Source organism: Tursiops truncatus, chromosome 2 (genome assembly GCF_011762595.2).
Source record: "Tursiops truncatus isolate mTurTru1 chromosome 2, mTurTru1.mat.Y, whole genome shotgun sequence".
NCBI lineage: Eukaryota > Metazoa > Chordata > Mammalia > Artiodactyla > Delphinidae > Tursiops > Tursiops truncatus.
Genome location: NC_047035.1, coordinates 160,237,517 through 160,262,143, shown reverse-complemented (window position 1 = coordinate 160,262,143; position 24,627 = coordinate 160,237,517). Strand labels below are relative to the sequence as shown.

The 24,627-nt window shown below is 34.3% G+C and overlaps 1 protein-coding gene across 19 annotated transcripts in view; it reads left to right on the top strand.

The window, feature by feature from the left end:
* The window catches only part of CCDC7 (coiled-coil domain containing 7), a 271,954-nt gene that overhangs the window by 61,734 nt on the left and 185,593 nt on the right, over window positions 1-24,627 (top strand). For all 19 annotated transcript variants that reach the window (XM_073801610.1, XM_073801617.1, XM_073801609.1 and 16 more), the window contains exons 13-14: window positions 6,362-6,447; window positions 11,578-11,632. In XM_073801610.1, the coding sequence (XP_073657711.1) occupies window positions 6,362-6,447; window positions 11,578-11,632 (141 nt within the window). The remainder of the gene's footprint in view (window positions 1-6,361; window positions 6,448-11,577; window positions 11,633-24,627) is intronic.

The following is a 24,627-nucleotide window of genomic DNA, read 5'->3' as shown; positions in this document are numbered from 1 at the left end:
TACCTCCTTAGGTAAGTTTATTCCTAAGTATTTTAGTATTTTTGTTGCAGTGGTGATGGGATTGTTTCCTTAATTTTTCTTTCTGATCTTTCATTGTTAGTGTATAGGAATGCAAGAGATTTCTGTGCATTAATTTTGTATCCTGCAGCTTTACCAAATTCATTGATTAGCTCTAGTAGCTTTCTGGTGGCATCTTTAGGATTATCTATGTATAGTATCATGTCATCTGCAAACAATGACAGTTTTACTTCTTCTTTTCCAATTTGGATTCCTTTTATTTCTTTATCTTCTCTGATTGCCATGGCTAGGGCTTCCAAAACTATGTTGAATAATAGTGGTGAGAGTGGACATCCTATGGATTTTATTCTTCAATTTGTTAATATGGTGTATCGCACTGATTGATTTGCATATACTGAGGAATCCTTGTATCCCTGGGATAAATCCCCCTGATCATGGTGTATGATCCTTTTAATGTGTTGTTGGATTCTGTTTGCTAGTATTTTGTTGAGGATTTTTGCATCTGTATTCATCAGTAATATTGGTCTGTAATTTTCTTTTCTTGTAGTATCTTTGTCTGGTTTTGATATCAGGGTGATGGTGGCCTCGTAGAATGATTTTGGGAATGTTCCTTACTCTTCAATTTTTTGGAAGAGTTTGATAAGGATGGATGTTAGCTCTTCTCTAAAGAGAACTCACCTGTGAAGCCATCTGGTCCTGGACTTTTGTTTGTTGGAAGATTTTTAATCACAGTTTCAATTCATTACTTGTGATTGGTCTGTTCATATTTTCTGTTTCTTCCTGGTTCAGTCTTGGAAGGTTATGCCTTCTAAGAATTTGTCCATTTCTTCCAGGTCTTCCATTTTATTGGCATAGAGTTGTTCATAGTAGTGTCTCATGAAGCTTTGTATTTCTGCGGTGTCCTTCTTTTTCATTCTAATTTTATTGATTTGAGTCCTCTCCCTCTTTTTCTTGATGAGTCTGGCTAAAGGTTTATCAATTTTGTTTATCTTCTCAAAGAACCAGCTTTTAGTTTATTGATGTTTGCTATTGTTTTCCTTGTTTCTGTTTCATTTACTTCTGCTCTGATCTTTATGGTTTCTTTCCTTCTACAGACGTTGGGTTTTGTTTGTTCTTCTTTCTCTAGTTGCTTTAGATGTAAGGTTAGATTGTTTATTTGAGATTTTTCTTGTCTCTTGAGGTAGGATTGTATAGCTGTGAACTTCCCTCTTAAGAACTGCTTTTGCTGTATCCCTTAGGTTTTAGGTCATCGTGTTTTTCTTGTCATTTGTCTCTAGGTACTTTTTGACTTCCTCTTTGATTTCTTCAGTGATCTCTTGGTTATTTAGTAACGTATTGTTTAGCCTCCATGTGTTGGTGTTTTTTACATTTTTTCCCCTGTAATTGATTTCTAATCTCAAAGCGTTGTGGTTGGAAAAGATGCTTGATATGATTTCAATTTTCTTTAATTTACCGAGGCTTGATTTGTGACCAAAGATGTGATCTGTCCTGGAGAGTGTTCCATGTGCATTTGAGAAGAAAGTGTAATCTGTTGTTTTCAGATGGAATGTCCTATAAATATCAATTAAATTTGTCTGGTCTGTTGTGTCATTTAAAGCTTGTGTTTCCTTATTCATTTTCTGTCTGGGTGATCTGTCCATTGGTGCAAGTGAGGTGTTAAATTCCCCCACTATTACTATGTTACTGTCAGTTTCCTCTTGTATAGCTGTTAGCATTTGCCTTAAGTATTGAGGTGCTCTTATGTTGGGTGTATATATTATATTTATAATTGTTACATCTCCTTCTTGCATGGATCCCTTGATCATTCTGTAGTGTCCTTCCTTGTGTCTTGTAGTATTGTTTATTTTAAAGTCTAGTTTTCTGATATGAGTATTGCTACTCCAGCTTTCTTTTGATTTCCAGTTTGATTTCCATTTGCATGGAATATCTTTTTCCATCCCCTCATTTTCAGTCTGTCTTTGCCCCTAGGTCTGAAATGTGTCTCCTGTAGACAGCATATATATGGATCTTGTTTTTGTATTCCATTCAGCAAGCCTGTGTCTTTTGATTGGAGCATTTAATCCATTCACATTTAAGATAATTATCGACATGTATGTTCCTCTTACCATTTTCTTAATTGTTTTGGGTTTGTTTTTGTACGTCCTTTTCTTCTCTTGTGTTTCCCACTTAGAGAAATTCCTTTAGCATTTGTTGTAGAGCTGGTTTGGTGGTGCTGAATTCTCTTAGCTTTTGCTTGTCTGCAAAGCTTTTGAGTTCTCCATCGAATCTGAATAAGATCCTTGCTGGGTAGAGTAATCTTGGTTCTTCCATTTTATTACTTTAAATATATTGTGCCACTCCGTACTGGCTTGTAGAGTTTATTCTGAGAAATCAGCTGTTAACCGTACGCGAGTTCCCTTCTATGTTATTTGTCGTTTTTCCCTTGTTGCTTTTAATAATTTTTCTTTGTCTTTAATTTTTGCCAATTTGATTACTATGTGTCTCGGTGTGTTTCTCCTTGGATTTATCCTGCCTGGGACTTTCTGCGCTTCCTGGGCTTGGGTGGCTATTTCTTTTCCCATGTTAGGGAAGTTTTCAAATATAATCTCTTCAAATATTTTCTCAGGTCCTTTCTCTCTCTCTTCTCCTTCTGGGACCCCTATAATGTGAATGTTGGTGTGTTTAATGTTGTCACAGAGATCTCTTAGGCTGTCTTCATTTCTTATCATTCTTTTTTCTTTTGTCTGTTTCATGGCAGTGAATTCCACCATTCTGTCTTCTAGGTCACTTATCCATTCTTCTGCCTAAGTTATTTTGCTATTGATGCCTTATAGTGTGTTTTTCATTTCAGTTATTGTATTGTTCATCTCTGTTCTTTAATTCTTCTGTGTGTTTGTTCTTTATTTCTTCTAGGCCTTTGTTAAACATTTCTTGCATCTTCTCAATCTTTGCCTCCATTCTTTTTCCGAGGTCCTGGATCGTCTTCACTATCATTATTATGAATTCTGTTTTCTGGAAGGTTACCTATCTCCACTTCATTTAGTTGTTTTTCTCGGGTTTTGTCTTATTCCTTCATCTGGTACATAGTCCTCTGCGTTTTCATTTTGTCTGTCTTTCTGTGGATGTGGTTTTTGTTCCACAGGCTGCAGGAATGTAGTTCTTGCTTCTGCTGTCTGCCCTCTGGTGGATGAGGCTATCTAAGAGACTTGTGCAAGCTTCCTGATGGGAGGGACTCCTGCCAATATTTTTATGGCATCTTCATCATTACACAGGGCAAAGGCTGGGAAAATAACAGGAGAGCTGAGACTGTACCTGCAGCTCCCCTTGGCTCTGCAGAGTGCCAACCACAGTTACATTAGCCTGACTCCTTATTTATTCCACTTCTGCCATCATCTGGCTTTCTACTATAGCTTCCTAAATAGGAGATCCTAGATATATATATTTTGGTATGCTATTGCTAGAAAATATTACTGCATAAAAAGATTTGTTTCTGTTCTTTCTATTCTGTTCTATTGGTGTTGTGTATTCCTACACCAATGACTGAGATCTTTAATGATTATATATTTATAGTAAGTCCTGGTATTTTGTGGGCAAGTTAACCCACCTTGTAATATATGAGAATTTATTTGTTTTTGGTCTTTGCACTTTCTTGTAAATTTTAGAGTTAATTTGTCAAATTCTACTATTGCACTCAAGCTGTACATCAAATTTGAGAGATTTACATATAGGATATCAAGATACATCTTTTTGTTTACAAACATTAAATGTCACAATTTTGGAAAGTTTTGTAATGCTTACAATCAGTGTTTATGATTTTCTTCATAAAGCTCTTATTCATTTTTGTTAGGTTAATCTTAGGTACTTTGTATTTTTATGCTATGTTATTTGTATCTTACAAAATATTTTAAAGCTATTGCTAGAGAAATGTAACAAATTTTTGTATATTGAATTTTCCATCTACAAACCTAGCTACACTATCATAATGGTTAGATTTTTATTTCCTACTTTCATAATTGAAGTATCTGTAAATGATTGCCTAAATTTTCTTGCTTTCCAACTTGTAATACTTTCTTCTTCTTGCCTTGCTACACTGGAAAAGACCTCTAGAATAATACTGAATAGACAGTATGAAAGCAGGCATTTTGTTTTGTTTTGTTCCTGATATTAAGGGGAATGTTTTCTTGTTTCTTGTGATTAGTCAGCCTGCCTTTCTGTCTCTCTTTCTCTTTCAAAACCTAAAATTCTTCCAGCCTCTGCCACTATTGCCTTATTTCAAAGCCATTTCCATAGTTTTAGTTATGTGTTGCAACAGCACCCTACTTTCAGGTAGCAAAATCTGTATTACTTTTTAATTTGCTGCTCAGTGGGTTGCTTTATTGGCTGCTTTAGGGTTTACAGTCTTGTTTTTAACTTACTGTAGTTTCTATTCAAATGACATCGAATCACTTCATATATAAGAGTCTTGAAACACACTTTCATTTGTCCCTTTCTGGCCTTTGTGCAATTGTTTTTATACATTTTACTGCACAACACATTGTTATTAATTTTGCTGTAAAATATTACCTTTTATAGAGATTTAAATAACAGGAAAACAGTCTTTATATTTACCCACATAATTATCATTTGTGGTATTCTTCTTTGTGTATTTTCTTATTTCTATCTGGTATCATTTTTCTTCTCCTTGAAGGATTCTTTATTTTTTTTATTGTGCAGGGCTGCTGCTGCTGAATTCTTTCACCTCTTTGATTTCCAGACCAAAAAAAATTTCTTTTGCCATCAGTTTTGAAAGATATTTTTCCTGGATAAAGAATTCTAGGTTGAGTGGTTTAAAGATATTGCTCCTTTGTCTTCAGGCTTGCATTATTTCTTACAAGAAATCTGTTTTCTTGTTTATTCTTGTGTGTATTCTGCTTTTCTCCGCTGTCTGCTTTTAAGATTTTCTTTTTATTGCTGCTTTTAAGTAATTTGATTATGATGTATTTTGGGGGTTAGTTTTCCTTGTACTGTTGTGGATTTGTGGATATACAGTTTTCATCAAAGTTGAAAAAAATTGGCCATTATTTCTTCAAATAGTTATTCTCTTTTCCCACCCCTTCTCTCCATGAATTCCAACTGTAAGTATATTAATCCTCTTGAAGTTGTCCCACAACTCACTGATGATCTGTTCGTTATTTTTTAGTCTTTTTTCCCTTTCGTTATTTAAGTATGTTTTGATTGCCAGTATATTAGATTTTTCTTAGTAGGAAATATGTACCAAAACTCGTGTTTAAACTGGAAAATTATTTGGCAACCTTAACAATTCTCATTAAAAATGTTATTATTATACTTATTTTCTATATTTTATAGGAATTGTTACACTTGGGGTTTAACTTGTGAGAACTTTGCTACAGTGAATTTGGTATCTGTTGGAGGTTGTGGTCTGAAATAGGAAATAATCTCCCAATACCTAGTAGTGTCTATTATTAAGCTCATCTAAAAGTTTCAATACTCTAATTGTCAAATTTTTTCTATACTTCCTTGTAGAAAATAATCCACTACTACATAGTAGTTCAAGAATACTTTAAAACCTGTGGTCAATTCTGCTCTAATATTTGTTTTGAAATGCAGATTTGTTACAACATGACAGAACAGTTTGAGCATAATGTGAATTTTACATTTGCTTATGCACAAATTCATCTGAAAATAGTACTAGGTGAATGTAGAAAAACAGCTTCTACAAGCTTCTTCGGTTTACCATGTGTATTGTGGACCACACCAGTCCACATATGGTGTTAAAACTTTTCATCCAATTTCAGATAGCCTTCCTTCGCATACTGCATAATAACTCACAAGTTGAAATCTGTTTGATGCTTATTTCCAAAAACAAGCTTCATGTCTTATTCAAGATAAAGAGCTATGTTTCTCGTAGTATGTATTTCTTAATCGTTTAACTGTATAAAACTGGATTAATGTTCTTAAGTTTTTATTTTTTTTAATGTATCATCGACAGTTTTTTTGCGTTCTGTGCACCTTACCCCATTTTCCTCATATATCCTGCAGTTTTTATCATACGATTTTTCACAGTGAGGTGATTTTCAGGATGTTGTATGCAATGTTATAGCAGAACTGACTGTAATTTGTCAAGGAATTTAATTGTTTGATATGTATTAGCTTATTTGCAACTTACATTCTGTAAAGCACTATAACAAACATTCAGCCTATATCATTAATTTTGTTTTGCTTTTATTCAGATAATTTCCCTTGAAACATAGTATAGTGATTCTCAAAGTAAAATGGCAATCTTAGTAATGTGTATTATCATGTATTTACCTTTAATTTATGGTCTCCTTAACTGTTTATTTCTGGCTTATATAAAACTACATAGAAACCAAAGGCTACAAGTGAGCGACAAAAGAAAACTATGAAAATGGAGAAGAAAAAAGACGAAGGAATATCTGAAGATTCAGAAGAGTAAGACATAAAGATACTTGTTAATATTTTTTACTTATAAACTTATATTTTCATTTTATACAATTTAGGGTCATATAAATATAACTTATTAACAGGTTTCTAAAAAAGCATAGCATTAGCAAATATATAGTTTTATAAGCAGACCAGGATATGATTATGGGAGAAAGCTGAGAAGTGAAGAGCAAAGAACTAAAAATGGGTTAGAGTAGAATAAATCACAAGATATTCAGGAATAGGTAAACAATTAAATACAAATAATTTTAGGGAAAAAAGGATTTACAGTGTTTTCTTGATGGTTTCGCTAATGATTTGTAATTTGTATGTTAATCCCTCTCCCCATTCTGGGCTCTTCCTTTTTACTGTACTTCTTGGTTGTCTTATTTTATTAAAAAAAGTATCTGTTTTTAATGTATATGGGTTATTGTAAAGTGGCCTTACCAAGAGAATATTTTCTTTACTAATATAATTTATGCAGTTGGAATTTGCTTGCTCAAACCCTCATATAAATATATAGCTTATTAACAAAACTATGAATTCAAACTTTATAGCGTTCCACAAATTCTGAAAAGAAATTCATCAGACAAATGGCCTTTTCTTGAGAAAAGAAAAGATGACCAGAGAAGGAAAAATGACCAATGTACTTTGGAAATCCTTTTCCCATCTCAATGTACCATATTTTAATCATACCAACGAGATGTCAGTTTGAGAAATGTTATTCAATTATTTATCATTTAACCTTTATGGATTTTATGGCTTTTAAAAATATGAATTTCTTATGAAATTTTACTTTCTTTTTTATTCAAGTATAATTGGCTTATTAGTTACAGGTATATGACACAGTAATTTGATATTTTAATACATTACAAATTGATCACCATGATAAGTCTGTCACCACACAAAGTTATTATGATGTTAATGACTATATTCCCTATGCTATACATTACATCCCATAACTTATTGATTTTATAACTGGCATTTTGTATTTCTTTATCTCCCTTACCTATTTTAATTATTCCCCTTCCCTCCTCCCCTCTGGAAACCACCAGTTTGTTCTCTGTACCTATGAGTTTGCTTCTGTTTTGCTATGTTTGTTCATTTGTTTTTTAGATTCCATATATAAGTGAAATCATACAGTATTTGTCTCTTTGTCTGACAATCCATGTTGTCACAGATGGCAAGATTTCATTCTTTTTGTTGGTTGAGTTATATTACATCATATATATGGTATCTATATCTATATCTGTATATCTATATCTGTATATACACACATCTTCTTTATCCATTCATCTATTGATGGGTACTTAGTTTACTTCCATATCTTGGCATTTATAAATAATGATCAATGAACATAGGGGTGCATGTATTTTTTTGGGATAGTGTTTTTGTTTTCTTTGAAAAAATACCCAGAAATGGACTTGATGGATCATATGGTAGTATTATTTTTAATTGTTTGAAGAACTCCCATACTTTTTTTTATAGTGACTGCACCAATTTACATTTCCACCAACAAAGCACCAAGGGTTCCTTTTTCTCCACATCCTTGCAGCACTTGTTATTTGTTGTCTTTTTGCTAATAGCCATCCTGACAGATGTAAGGTGATATCTCATTGAGGGTTTTTTTTCTTTCTTTTTTTTTTTTTTTTGGTGGTACACAGGCCTCTCACTGTTGTGGCCTCTCCCGTTGCGGAGCACAGGCTCCGGACGCGCAGGCTCAGCGGCCATGGCTCACGGGCCCAGCCGCTCCACGGCATGTGGGATCTTCCCGGACCGGGGCACGAACCCATGTCCCCTGTATCGGCAGGCGGACTCTCAACCACTGCGCCACCAGGGAAGCCCCTCATTGAGGTTTTAAATTGCATTTCCCTGGTGATTAGTAATGTTGAGCATCTTTTCATGCACCTGTTGGCCATCTAGACCCCTTGTTTGGAAAAATGTCTATTCAGGTTCTCTGCCATTTTAAAATCAGATTTTTTGGTTTTTTTGATGTTAAGTTGTAGGAGTTCTTTGTATTTGGATATTAACTCTTTATCACATGTATCATTTGGGAATATCTTTTCCCATATAGTAGGCTGACTCTTCATTCTGTTGATAGTTTGCTTTGCTGTGCAAAAGCTTTTTTCAGTTTGCTGTAGTTCCATTTGTTTATTTTTCCTTTTGTTTCTCTTGCATGAGGAGACATATACCAAAAATATGGCTAACACCAATGTTAAAGAGTGTACCACTTATGTTACCTTCTAGGAGTTTTATGGTTGCAGGCCTTATAGTTAAGTCTTTAATCCACTTTGAGTTTACTTTTGTATATGGTGTGAGAATGTAGTCCAGTTTGATTCTTCTACAATACATGTAGCTGTTCAGTTTTCCCAACATCATTAATTGAAGAGGCTGCCTTTTTCCCATTGTATATTCTTGCCTCCATTGTCTTAGATTCATTGACCATATATGTATGAATTTATTTCTGGGCTCTCTACTCTGTTTCATTGAACTGTGTGTCTGTTTTTGTCCAGTGCTATACTGTTTTGATTACTGTATCTTTGTAGTATAGGTTGAAATCAGGGCACATGCTACCTCCAGCTCTGTTCTTTCTCAAGATTGTTTTGGCTATTTGGGGTCTTTTTGTGTTACCATAGAAATTTTAGAATTATTTGTTCTAGTTCTGTGAAAAATGCCATTGGTATTTTTATAGAGATTGTACTGAGTCTGTAGACTTCTTTTGGTAGTATGTCATTTTAACAATGTTAATTCTTCCACTCCATAAGCATAGAATATTTTTCCATTTGTTAATGTTATTTTTAATTTCTTTTATCACTTTCTTACAGGTTTCCAGGTTCAGGTCTTCTACCTCCTCAGTTAGATTTATCCCTAAGTACTTTATTCTTTTTGATACAATTATGAGTGGGATTGTTTTCTTAATTTCTTTTTCTTATAGTTTGTTGTTAGTGTGTGAAACCCAAGAGATTTCTGTATATTAATTTTGTATCCTGCAACTTTACTGAGTTCACTTATTGTTTCTAATAGTCTTCTTTGGTAGCATCTTTAGAATTTTGTAAATGTAGTATTATGTCATGTGCAAACAATGACAGTTTTATTTTTTCTTTTCCAATTTGAATTCCTTTTATATCTTTGTCTTGTCTGATTGCTGTGGCTAGGACTTCAGTTTCAACATTATGTTGAATAAAGGTGATGGGCATCCTTGTCTTATTCTTGATGTTAGAGGAAATGTTTTCAGCTTTTTCTTGTAGAATATGATGTTGGCTTTGGGTTTTTCATATAGTACCTTTATTATGTTGAGGTATGTTCCCTCTGTATCTACTTTGTTGAGAGTTTTTCTCATAAATGGATTTTGAACTTTGTCAAAAGCTTTTTCTGCATCTATGAAGATGATCATATGATATTTATTCTTTGTTTTGTTAACATGGTTTATTATGTTAGTTGATTTTTGGATGTCAAATTATCCTTGCAACCATAGTTAGAATCCCACTTGATCATGGTGTATGATCCTTTTAATGTATTGTTGAATTTGGTTTGCTAATATTTTGTTGAGGATTTTTGCATCTATATTTGTCAGTGATATTGATTTGTAACTTTCCTTTTTTGTGGTGTCTCTATCTGGTTTTCATATCAGGGTGATGCTTGTCTCATAGAATGAGTTCAGAGTGTTCCCTCCTCTTTAAATTTTTTGAATAGTTAGAGAAGGGTAAGTGTTAACTCTTTCTTAATGGTTGTTAGAACTCACCTTTGAATTGATCTGGTCATGGACTTTGGTTCATTGGGAGGTTTTTGATTACTGATTCAATTTCATTTCTGGTAATCACTCTGTTCATATTTTCTGTTTCTTCCTGATTCAGTCTTGGGAAATTGTACATTTCTAGGAATTTATCCATTTTTTTCTAGGTTGTCCATTTATTGTGTATAATTGTTTGTACTAATTTCTTACGTATTTCTGTGGTGTCAGTTGTAATTTCTCTTTCATTTTTTATTTTATTTATTTGGGACCTCTCTTTCTTTTTTTCTTGTTTAATCTGGATAAAGTTTTGTCAGTTTTGTTTAACTTTTCAAAACCAGCTCATAGTTTCCTTGACCTCTTTTATTTTTTCTTTTAGTCTTTATTTGATTTATTTTTGTTCCGATCTGTACTATTTATTTCCTTTTACTAATTTTGGGCTTTATTTGTTCTTCTCTTTCTACTTCCTTTAGGTGTAAGGTGAGATTGTTTATTTGAGATTTTGTGTGTTTGTTTCCTGAGGTAGGGTGCCAGATCCTGCCTCATGTGGTGGTTGCTGGCCTGCTGGTGGGCAGGGCTGGGTACCCAGGCTGGGGGTCAGGGGCTCCTTGGGCTAGTATCAGCCTGCTGGTGAATGGGGTAAGCCCCTGGTACTAATAGTCTAGAGGGAGGATTCCAAAATGGTGCTTGAGAGCACCTTGTCCTCATGGTAGAATGAGCTCCCCAAAATGGGTGCCGCCAGCGTTTGTGTCCCCAAGGGGAGTCCCAGTTGCCTCCGACCTCTCCAGGAGGCTCTCCAAAATCAGCAAATGGGTCTGACCCTGGCTCCTTTTAAATTACCACCACTACGCTGGGACTCAGCATGTTAGATTTTGCATGTCCCAGAAGAGTGGGATCTACGTTTCCTACAGCCCTCCTGCTCTCCAATATGCAAGCCCTGTTGGCCTTCACAGGCCAACAGGGCTTGCATATTGTTCTTGGGGCTCATCTTCTCAGGTTGGACCCCTGGGGTAGGGAGTCTGATGTGGAGCTCAGACCCCTCACTCCTTGGGGGAGAACAACTGCAATTGTGATTATCCTCCCATTTGTGGGTCACCTACCCAGGAATGTGGGTCTTCACTATACTGAGTCTTTACCCCTCCTATCCATCTCATTGTGGTTACTTCTTAATATCTTTACTTTTCTGGTAGTCTTCATGTCATTCTCATCAATAGTTGCTCTGTAAATAGTTGTAATTTTGGTGTGCCTGTGGGAGGAGGTAAATTTGGGGTCTTCCTACTCCATCATTTTGGGTGCACCTCTCAAAATTTCATTTCTTTAAAATGGTTTGAGTACTCATCAAGAAAGCAAAGTAGTCATGCAAATATCATAAAATATCATGATATATTTAAAAACATTTTTTTTTTCAGGAAGAAGTCTGTAGTGAAAGAGCTTAAAGTAAAAGAAGATATGCCTCAAGTCCAGGTAACACAGAATCTCTCTCTGTGCATCTAAATGTGATTAATAAGGCTCTGATAATTGTATATATAGATGATATTAGTATGTATATGAATATAGGTGTGTATGTATGTGTGTTTGTGAGTGTATATGTGTACTAAATTTCTTCCTAAGATACTTCTTTCTTGTCAGTTGGCTTTTCTCAGCAAGTTTCGAAAACCAAATGGTAAATTTAGACACATTTACTGTCAAGGTTATGAAAATTACCATAGTTCACTCAATTATAGGCAGTATCATGGAGGAAAGACCATCATATTATGAGTCAGAGCAGACTTACTAGTTAAGTGACATTGGACAAGTCCCTTTAACCTACTTGAACTTCATATTTTTCATCACTAAAATGGGTAAAACAATAGCTTCCCTATCTATTTTAAGAAGGTATAAGAGATGCAAGAAGCAAATAGGAAAAATTTTCAGAGATTGTAAATATAGCCCACTCTTTTTTATGTGATCCAATGAAAAGAATACAAGTAACCCTTTGTTTCATCTTGTCTTTGGTAAACTTTCTTTTGCTACAAGTTAACTTCTTAACTATCAGAGCATCATGTCACCCATTTGGTCACTCTCATCCCATGAGTGGCTGGACTTAAGTGTCCTACAAGTATGTACCTGCATGATTCAAGAATCAAATAACATAAATTTGCAAAGAAAATGAGAGTACTGCTTGAAATACTGAGTATAAAATGAACAACTTTATGGTATTAGTTTTCTGTTTCTGCATAACAAGTTACATCACATTTTGCAGCTTAAAACAATTTAAATTGTCTCATAGTTTTGAATGGCTTAGGAGTCTGAGCGTGGCTAATCTGTGCCTTATGCTCAAGGCCTCACCATACAGCAGTCAAGGCGTTGGCTAGGCTCTGCTTTTTTTGGTCACTTGGGGTCCTCTTCCAAGCTTAAGTAGATGTGGCAAATTTCAGTTCTGTGCAGTTGTAGGACTGGGGCATTTAGCCATGTGGCCTTCTCCATAAGCAGTTTACATTATAGCATCTCACTTCTTCTTTAAGGCCAGCAAAGAGTCTCTCTTTCTTGCTAAGACAGTCTCATGCAATATAATATGATCATGAGAGTGACACCTTATCACCTCAGCTATATAGTTGATCCTTGAACGACATGGAGTTTAGGAATGCCGTCCCCTCCCTCACAGTCGAAAATTTGCATACTGCTATCTCTGCCTCAAAAACAAAGGAATTGATAAATGACTCACCAAAGGGCAGGAAGGCAAAACAGCTAGGGTAGAGTCAGGACTCAAACCCTAGTTATTTTATTTTATTTTATTTTTTATTTTTTTTTGCGGTATGCGGGCCTCTCACTGTTGTGGCCTCTCCTGTCGTGGAGCACAGGTGGACTCTCAACCACTGCGCCACCAGGGAAGCCCCAAACCCTAGTTCTTTTGATTCCACATATTGTGATCTCTAATCGAACACACTTTTCCCTATACTTAGTTGATATAAAGATCTGTAAAATGAAAATATAGGTACAGTATTCATTGAAAAATATCCTTGTATAAGTAGACCCAGGCAGTTCAAACCCATGTTGTTCACAGGTCAAATACATAATACTGTACCTATATTTTCATTTTACAGATGAGTGGATTGGCATCTCATCACTGTGCAATATTCTCTTGGCTAAAAGCAAGTCACGGGTTGTATTCACACTAAAAGGAGTGGATTATACAGAGCATAACTTTAGGGATGGAGATCATGGAGGCCATTTTAGTATTCTGCCTACCATACCAGGTGATTTTATATAGAACAGCATTTTGTGTGTATTTTAAAAACATTTATTATAATTCCATTTTTTAATTAATATTGTAAGTCTTGAAACTAGTGTTTTAGTTCATTTGGGCCATGTCTTAGTCCCTTCAGACTGCTTTAACAAAATTTCAGGGATTGGGTAGCTTATAAACAACAGAAATTTATTTCTAACAGTTCTGGGGGCTAGATGTTCAAAATCAGAGTACCAGCATGATGGGGTGAGGGTCCTCTTCTGGCTTTCAGAATTCTTGTATTCTCATATGCAGAAGGAGAGCTTTCTCAGGCCCCTTTTATAAGGGCGTTAATCTCATTCATGAAGGCTCTGCCCTCATGACCTAATCACCTCCCAAAGGCTCTGCCTCCTAATATGATCACAGTGGGAATTAGGATTTCAACATAATGAATTTGGGGGCAGGACACAAACATTTGGACCATAGCAGGCTTCTATAACAAAATACTTTAGACTGGGTAGCTTAAATAACAAACATTTATTTCTCACAGTTCTGGAGGTAGGGAAGTCCAAAGATCAAGTCACCAGCAGATTTGGTGTCCAGTGAGAACCTGATTCCCGGTTCATAGATGGCCATATTCTTGCTGTGTCTTTACCTGGCAGAAATGGCAGAGGAGCTCTCTAGAATCTCTTTTATAGGGTGCTAATTCCATTCATGAGAGTACCACCCTCATGACCTATTCATCTCCCAGTGGCTCCACCTCCAAATACCATTACATTAGGGATTAGATTTCAATATATGAATTTTGGGGGGCACAAGCATTCAATTTGTAGCAGATAGTGTCATTTAAATTTTTTTTTCTGAATTTAAAATAAAAATTTTCTGTGTGGGTATACTTTTTTCTGGAGAAGTTCTGTGGATATAATGAGAATTTTAAAGGAATTTGGGAATTTATCTCCCTCCTCCAAAACTTCATTATGAACTATCACTGATCTAGACCATTTTACAGAGACCAATAGAAGCTAAAATGTGACTTGCTTAGTTTAGAGAACAAATTGGTACTGAAATCTGAACTGCAAACATGGCTCTCTGAATCCTGCTTAGCATTTGCAATTACAGTCAGTCCTTGAACAACATGGGTTTGTGCTGTGAGGGGCCACTTATACATGGATTTTTTCCAATAAATATGTACTGTAGCACTACACAGTCTGTGGTTGGTTGAATCTGCAGGTGTGGAACCATGTATACAAAGGGCCAGCTGTAAATTTATATGTGGATTTTCTGTTGGGTGGGTTCCTGTAACCCCCATGTTTTTCAAGGGTCAGTTATAGGGAAAATGTATTCGGTTTTGCTTCCTCAGGCAGGCATGGGTATTAGAATCAGTTGGTATTATTATCTATCTGTCCAAGTAAGTATAATGTTTGTAAAATTTTTTAATAAGTCATGTAAAACTATATTTTAGTTTTTTTACATGACATAGTTTTTTTATTAGTTGTTCATTAGGGTATGGATTGGATTTTGCAGTCAGGGAGAACAACTAGAGAGTTTTTGCAATAATTTAACTCAGTGATAAACTAGTTAATTATAAGTTAAATGTATTAAGATAGAAATGTAAATAACATTTCTTATAATCCAAATTTTACTGTTGCCAAATGGAAAGATTTAATTTTATAAAAATATTAATCCCTTAAAATTAATAAATGTACTGCATTTCTAGTCAGAATTCAAAAAGGACTTTTTTAAAAGGGAGAAATGATTTGAAGATTATGTAAAATTTACCTGTAAAATTATCTAGGAGCCTTTTAAAAAATGGTAGTTCTTTGACCAGTTTCCAAATTCCTTTTGAGATTATTGGTGCATCTATTTTTGTAGTTTATATTTTCATATAAATTTATCCATTTCTAATGTTTTTTCAAGTGTACTGCTTGAATTTTACGTTATATTTTTTTTTTCTGTATCTCTATTTCTAACTTCTTTTTCCATTTACAGAAGTATTTGTTGTTTTTTTTTCTTTCCTTTTAATCAGGTTTGTCAGGGGATTATAATTTTTATATAAAAATAGTTTTGGAGTTTCACTTAGCTATTTTACTGTTTTATTTCTTGTTGCTGTTACTGTTTGTTTTCTACTTAATTACTCTAACCTTTATTGTTATTAATTTCTTCTACCACTTTTTGTCTTTGGTTTATTTTTAGTTTCTTTTCAAATCTGTATTAGTTATATAGGTAGTTTATTTATTTTTACATTTGTTTAATTACAGTTAAACAATATTGAGGCGACACATTTTTCACTGAATACAACTTCATTTGTATTTTATAGGTGTTTGAGTTTTTCTTTGTTTCACAAAAATGTTTTTAGTTCATCTTTTCATTGTTGGTTTACCTTTTTATAGAATTAACATCAGAAAATAGTACATAGAAAGTCCATACTTTTTGAAAGTTTTAAAAGGTATGTTTTGTGGTCAAGTGCATATGTTTATTTCAGTTTTCTATTACTCTATAACAAAGTACACTAATATATAGAGGTCTACTACACCAATAGTTAATTATTTCTCATTGATTTTGGGGTTGGCTGGGCTTATCGGGATGATTCTTCTGCTCCATGTTGTACTGGGGTCACTCATGTAGCTTCATTCAGCTTTAGAATGTTTAAGATGGCTTCCTCAAATGTCTGGTGGTAAGTGGAATGGCTAAGGGCTGAATCTTTCTTTCATGTGGTTGATCATCATTTAGTAGTCAAGCCCACGTATCATTACACAGAAGCTGGACTCCAGTAGCTCAAAAGAAACTGCAAGACCCTTTAAGACCTGCACTCAGAAGCCTTAGAACATAATTTCCCCACATTTTACTGGTTAGGGGCCAGCCCAGACTCAAAGGGAGGGAAAATATATTCTACATTTTGATGGGAGAAAGGGCATATGTAGGTAGGGGTGGTACAAATTATAGATGGTCATTTTTGGAAATAGTCTATGATAGTCTTCCCTCTGGCTACATGTTAATATTTCTCCCACATGCAAAATATACTCACCTCTTCCTTCTAAAATCTCATTACATTCTAGTTTTATCTTGAAGTCTAAGATCTTATCATCTATACCAGGTCTAGATATGGATGAGGCTTCTTGGCACAGCTCCTTTTGATCTGGAGATGTGTTATCTAAAAAGGCAAGTGGTGCAATCACTGAGGAAAACGGTATGAAGGTTCCTCATAAGACTAAAAATAGAACTGCCACATGATCCAGCAATTCCACTCCTGGGTATATATTCAAAGGAAACAGGAATATTAATTTAAAAGATACATGCACCCCAGTGTGTTCATAGTAGCATTATTTACAATAGCCAAAATATGGAAACAACCTAAGTGTCCATCAACATATGAATAGATATTATTGATATATATATATCAATAATATATATATGTGGTATATATATATATGTATGTGTGTGTGTATATATATATATTTATATATAATGGAATACTATTCAACCATAAAAAAAGAATGAAAATTTGCCACTTGCAACAACATAGATGGACCTGAAGAGTATTATGCTTAGTGAAATAAGTCAGGGAAGACAAATACTGTATGTTACCATATATATTGGAAATCTAAAAAAATAAACAAATAAATATAACAAAACAGAAACAGACTCACAGATATAGAGAAAAAACTAGTGTTTACCAGTGGGGAGAGGGAAACAGTGGGGAGCAACATAGAGGTAGTGGATTGAGAGTTACAAACTACTATGTATGAAATACATAAGCTACAAGGATATATTGTACAGCACAGGAAACGTAGCAGAAAAAAATAAATAAACAGGCAATTTATTGTATTTTTACCACCCTCCAACACATGCCTAACACGTTACTGAGAAAAGAGTAAGATGACTGCAAGAGACACTATTATTCAAAAGAGGGGAAAACAGAAAGCACATGATTCAGGGCAATTCTGAAATCCAGCCAGACACTTGTCACTAGTTCTCTTGACTCTCAGGGTGGGGAATGTACCTAGATTAGGGTCTAGTTTTGCTTCCTGGGAATGATTTCCTAATTCATTTTTATAAGTAGCCCTTGATTTTATGGTGTGGTACATTGAATCCACTGTCTGACTCATCATTCTTTTTCTGTAAGAAATGACCCATGTTTGCAGTGGAATAATTCTCTTAGCCTGCCTTCTGCTCATAAAAAATTAGGGATCTGGAGATTTCATTTTGAAATGTCCCTGTCCCTTTTAGTCTAGTATGATGGTGTTTCTCTTAAAAACTGTTTTCCCTGTATGTTATTGTGGTGCATTCTTTTTTTTTAAATTTATTTTATTGAAGTATAGTTGATTTACAGTGTTGTGTTAATTTCTGCTGTACAGAAAAGTGATTCAGTTATACATATATACATACATACACACTCATACATGTATATATATTATTTTTCATATTCTTTTCCATTATGGTTTATTACAGGGTATTGAATATCGTTCCCTGTGCTGTACAGTAGGACCTTGTTATTTATTCATTCTGTATATAATAGTTTGCATCTGCTAATCCCAGACTCCCATGGCATCCCTCCCCCACCCCTTGGCAACCACAAGTCTTTTCTGTATGTTTATAGTCTGTTTCTGTTTCGTAGATAAGTTCATTGGTGTCATATGTGTATTCTTTTACCCAAAAGTCAACATACATGATTCTTTCTAAGATAGATCTTATTTTACTTAAGCTGTTTTAGGCTTCTGCAGGACAGTACTCTCAAGATTATAAGTTCTTTTGTCTAATTAGGAGGATTTTTGAAGAATATTTAAATCTTTCTGAGATTTTAACAAAGGGTTTTATAGCACACCCTTGATTTGACTTTTACTCTGAAGCTACATTTCATTGTCAATACCATGGTTTTGATCTTTGTCCTAAAGTAATTTCTTTCTTTGAGAATTTTTTTTGAGAACGAGAGATAGTGTCCTGGACCCTCTATATATTTTCTAATTTTTGCTTTAGAATTGATCAGTTCTTTCTTTAACTCTTCTTTCTTTTTGCAGTACCTTATTATATATCCAACCCTAATATAAGCGAAACAGTTCTTTTATCATTCTGGCTGGAAATTTCCTCAGCCACATCCACAAGTTTAGTAGGTATGTTTTTAAGCTTGCAAGTTACTCCAGCCCTGAGTTTTGTTAGTTGTTCTGTCACTGCGTAAAAGAGTTCCTTCCCCCCTATCCAGCCCCCAGTATCAGTTTTCCAACCTCACTGCCTTTTATAGCCTCCACTAACATTCCTCCATGCTTCACCTATAGCCTTCTTCCTACTTTTCTGGTATCCAACAATAGTGTCTTTACCACCCTTCAACTTCTGCTTACCTGCTGGACCCAAAGCCAGTGCTAAATGTTTTTAGTTTTTGTTGTTGCATCACCTTGCTTGCAGGTGTTTCTATTACTTCATATCAAACTACCCCCAAATTTAGTGAATTAGAACAGTAATGGTTTATTATTTCTCACAATTCATGGGTTTGCTGCACTCAGCTGGGCAGTGTCTCTGTTTGATGTCATGTTGCTTAAGGTCTGTCAAGTGGCTGCATTCATGTGGGAGCTCAGCTAGAGCTAGAAATGTCCAAGATAGTTTTTCTCACATGTCTGTTGCCCTGTCATTCACTAGTCTAGCCCAAGCTTCTTTATATGGTGACTGGGAACCAAGCAGGCAAAAGCAAAAACAGTTAAGCTTGTTACAGGCTGGGATTATAAACCCTTGAAGTTTTTTCAGCTTATTCTGTAAGGAAGTCCTAGTCATTAGGCTAGTCCATATTCAGGGGGAGGAGTGGCATAGAGTAGGAGAAATTGTCTGCAGCCATTTATGGAAGTAATCCAACACAATATTCAATTTTTGTAAATGTTCTAATGACATAGTGCACATTTTCTATTGCTAGATATACCAGTCAGCTTTTCCTTAATAACAAATTACTCCAAAACTTAGTGATTTAAAATAGCAGATAGTCATTATTTCTCTTAGTGGCTGTATAGGTGTTCTCTCTGGGCAGGCATGGTATGTATGGAATCCCAGCTGGGGCATCTAGGACAGATAGGACCTCTTTTAGTCTTATCTTCCAGGAGGCCAGCCCTGGGTAGTCTACAGAAGGATTCTCAGTAGAAAGAGAACAAAACAAAGCTGGAAGACTTTCTTGAGGCCTAAACTCAGACCTCAGATAGTGCTATTTGCATTGCATCCTATTGGCCAAAGCAAGTCACAGGCTAGCCTGTTTTCAAGGGTGAAGAAATAGATTTCACCTTTGGGAGCTACTGCAGAGAATTTATGGCTATTTGTAGTCTACCACAGTGGGGTATATATTTTTTCCCTTTCTTTCTGTCCTCCTCTTATTTTCTCTCTTTACAAAATTCAATTACATCTAGGTTATTTTAATTCTCTGTACCTTTATTAGTTAGAGAATAGGCTGGACTGCTATATAAAGAGATCCTATATAATTCAATGGCTTAAACAAGATAGAATATTATTTTCCTCTCATTGAAAGTTTGGGTAAGTGGTTTCAGGTGGGTATAATAGTTTGATGTTTCTGGGACCCCATCTCTCCACTTCTTGCTCTTATTTCTCATTGACGTCTAGAAATTTTTATTACATCTTAAATTTAAAAATTTATCTCAAGGAAGTTTTATTTACCTATTTATTTTATTATTGTTTATCTTTCTTCTTCTTTTTATCCCTCTGGAACTGATATTTGAATATTATAATTCCTAGGTCTGTTCTTTTATTTTTCCCCTTTCATTTCTCCTGAAGCAATTTGTATATGTATGTTTGTGGGTTTTTTTTTTAATTATAGTTGATGTACAGTATTATGACAGTTTCAGGTGAGCTACATGGTGATTCCACATTTACATACATTATGAAATGATCACCATGATAAGTCTATTAACCACCTGTCCCCATACAAAGTTATTACAATGTTATTTACCATATTCCTTCAGTGTATGTAACATTCCCCATGGCTAATTTATTTTTTAACTTGAGGTTTGTATCTCTTGATACCCTTCACCTATTTCACTCCCCCCAACCTGGTAATCACCAATTTGTTCTTTGTATCCAAGTCTGTTTTCATTTCATTTTGTCTGTTTGTTTTGTTTTTTAGATGATAGTATAAGTGAGATCATACGGTATTTGTCTTTCTCTGTCTGACTTATTTCACTTAGCATAATACACTCTAGGTCCATCCATGTTGTTGCAAATGGCAAGATTCCATTTTTTATGGCTGAGTAATAGTCCATTGTGTATGTGAATATATGTGTGTGTGTTCATCTTGCATTTTCTTTACCCATTCATTTGTTGATGGACACTTAGTTTGCTTCCATATCTTGGCTATTGTAAATAATGCTGTAATGAACATAGGGGTGCATATATTATTTGAATTAGTGGATTTTTTTGGCAGGGTAAATACCTAGAAGTGAAAATACTGGATCATATGGCAGTTCTATTTTTAATTTTTTTGAGGAATCTTCCTACTGTTTTCCACAGTGGCTGTACCAATTTACATTCCCACCAACAGTGTATTAGGATTCCCTTTTCTTCACATCCTTGCCAACCCTTGTTATATATATATTTATTTATTTATTTTGGCTGCACTGTGCGGCATGTGGGATATTAGTTCCCCAACCAGGCATTGAACCTGTGCCCCTTGCAGTGGAAGTGTGGAGTCTTAACCACTGCACTGCCAGGGATGTCCCCAACCCTTGTTATTTCTTGTCTTTTTGATTATCATTCTGACAGGTATAAGGGAGTATCTCACTGTGGTTTTTGTGTGTATTTTCCAGATGATTAGTGATGTTGAGCATCTTTTCATGAACTGATTGGCTATCTGTATATCTTCTTTGGAAGAATGTCTTTTTAGGTACTCTGCCCATTTTTTTTATAGGTTGTTTGTCTTTTTGATATTGACTTGTATGAGTTCTTTGTGTATTTTGGATATTTACCCCTTATCCGATATATCATTTGCAAATATCTTCTTCCATTCAGTAGGTAGCCTTATTGTTTTGTTGATACCTTCACTGCGCAAAAGCTTTTTAGTTTGATGTAATTCCGTTTGTTTATTTTTGCTTTTGTTTCCCTTCCCTGAGGAGACATATACAAAAAATATGGCTAAGAGCAGTTTCAAAGAGGTTACTGTCTATGTTTTCTTCTAGAAGTTTTATGGTTTCAGGTCTTACATTTATGCCTTTAATCCATTTCAGATGGATTTTTTGGTATATGGTGTGGAAAATAGTCCAGTTTGACTCTATTCCATGCAGCTGTCCAGTATTCCAAACACCAGTTATTGAAGAGGCAGTCTTTTCCTCATTGTATATTCTTGCTTCCTTTGTCATAGATTAATTGCCCATATAAGTGTGGGTTTAGTTTGGGGCTCTCTGTTCGGTTCCATTGATCTATGTGTCTGTTTTTGCTCCAGTACCATCTTGTTTTAATTAGTATAGCTTTGTAGTACAGTTTGAAATCAGGGGATGTGATACCTCCAGCTTATTCTTCTTTTCTCAAGATTGTTTTGGCTATTCAGGATCTTTTATGTTACCATAAAAATCTTAGAATTATTTGTTCTTATTTGTGAAAAATGCCATTGATATTTTGATAGAGATTACATTGAATCCATTGAATTCCTGGGATGGTATGGTCATTTTAACAATATTAATTCTTCCAATCCACGAACACAGAATATTTTTCCATTTGTGGAAATTCTTCCATCATTCTTATAAATTTCAGGGTATGAGTCTTTTATATTTTTGGTTAGATTTATTCCTAGGTATTATATTCTTTTTGAAGCAATTGTAATTAACATTGTTTTCTTAAGTTCTCTTTCTGATAGCTTGTTATTCTATATACTGATTTTGTACCCTGCAACCTTAATAGTTTTTTTGGTGAAGTCTTTGGGGGTTTTTATAATAGTATTACATCATTTGCAAATAATGACAATTTTACTTCTTCCTTTACAATTTGGATTACTTTATTTTTCTTGCATAATTGCTCTAGCTAGGACTTCCAACACTATGTTGGATAATGTGGTGAGTATGGGCATCCTTGTCTTGTTCCTATCTTAGAGGAAAGGCTTTCAGCTTTTCACCATTGAGTATTATGTTATCTATATGTTTGTCATATATAGCCTTTATTACATTGAGGTACATTCTCTCTATACCCACTTTGTTGAAATTTTTTATCAAAAATAAATGTTGAATTTTGTCAAGTGCTTTTCTGCATCTATTTAGATGATTATGTAATATTTATTCCTTGTTTTTTTTTTAATGTGGTATATTACATTGATTGATTTTTGGATGTTAAACCATCCTAGCATCTCTGTTTGGAATCCCACTGAATCATGATGTATGATCCTTTTAATGTATTGTTGAATTTCATTTGCTAATATTTTGTAGAGAAATTTTGCATCTATGTTCATCAGTGATATTGACCTATAATTTTCTTTTTTGGAGTGTTTTTGCCTGGTTTTGGTATTGGGGTAATGCTGGCTTTGTAAAGTGCATTTGGAAATGTTCCCTCCTTCTCAATTTGTTGGAGTAATTTGAGAAGGATATGTATTAACTCTTAAAACATTTGGTAGAATTCACCTGTGAAGCCATCACATTTGGAATTTTGTTGGGAGTTTTAGAATTTTTATTTCAATTTCATTATTATAAATTGGTTTATTCATATTTTCTATTTCTTTCTGATTCAGTCTTGGAAGATTGTATGTGTCTAGAAATTTTTTCTAGGTTGTCTAATTTGTTGGCATATAATTGTTCATACTGTTCTCTTATGGTTATTTGTATTTCTGTGGTGTCAATTATAATTTCTCCTCTTTAATTTCTCATTTTATTTATTTACACACTTTTTTTTCTTGATGATTCTGACAAAAGTTTTGTCTGTTTTGTTTTCTTTACAAAGAACCACCTCTTAGTTTCATTGGTCTTTTATGGGTTTTTTTAGCTTCTATTTCATTTATTTCTGTACTGATAATTATTATTTCCTTCCTTCTACTAACTTTTGCTTTGTTTGTTCTTTTCCTAGTTCCTTTAAATATAAAGTTATATTGTTTATTTGTGATTTTTCTTGTTTCTTAAAGTAGGCCTGTATTGCTGTGAATTTCCCTTTTAGAACTGCTTCTGCTGTGTCCCATAGATTTTGGAAAGTTGTTTTTCATTTTTCTTATTTCCCCTTTGATTTCTCCATTGGCACATTGGTTGTTGAAGTAGCATGTTGTTTAGTCTCCATGTGTTTGTGTTTTTATCCAGTTTTCTTCTTGTAATTAACTTCTGGTTACATACCACTGTGGTCAGAAAAAATGCTTGGTATGCTTTCAGTCTGCTTACTTTTATCCAGACTTGTTTTGTGGCCTAATATGTGATCTATCCTGGAGAATGTTCCATGTGCACTTGGAAAGAATGTTTGTTGTTTCTTTTGAATGGAATGTTCTGTATATATCTAGTAAGTTCATCTGATTGAATGTGTCATTTAAGGCCTGTGTTTCCTTATTGATTTTTGTCTGAATTTTCTATCCATTGATGTAAGTGGGGGTATTAAAGTCCCCTACTATTATTGTATTGCTGTTTATATCTCTCTTTATTTCTGTTAATATTTGCTTTATATATGTAGGTGCTCCTATGTTGCATGCATAAAGTTTACAAGTGTCATATTCTCTTGTTGGATTGATCTATTTTGTTACAGTCTTTTTAAAAGTCTGCTTTGTCTGATGTAAGTATTGCTACCCAGCTATCTCTTTGTTTTCATTTGTATCATGTATCTTTTTCCATTCTTTCACTTCCATTTGGTAGGTTTGAGTGAGTCTCCTATAGACACATATATAATGTTTTTTTTTAAATCCATTCAGCCACCTTATACCTTTTGAATGGAGAGTTTAGTCCTTTTACATTTAAAGTAAATTTGACATGTATGTACTTATTGCCATTTCGTTAATTGTTTTCTGGCTGTTTTTGTAGTTCTCTGTTCTTTTCTTCCTCTCTTTCTCTGTTCTCTTGTGATTTGATTGTTTTCTTTAGTTTTAGTTTTTTTTCTCATTTTCTTTTGTTTATCCACTATAAGTTTTTTCTTTAAGGTTACTGTGAGGTTTTCATATAACATCCTATGTATATAACAGTCTCTTGTAAGTTGATAGTAAATTATGAGTTACATTCCAAAGCTTTATATTTTTTACTACCCCCCAAGGTTTTTATATTTTTTTCATGACACATTTTACATATTTTAATTCTATGTACCCCTTGACTATTGTTTTTTAATTACT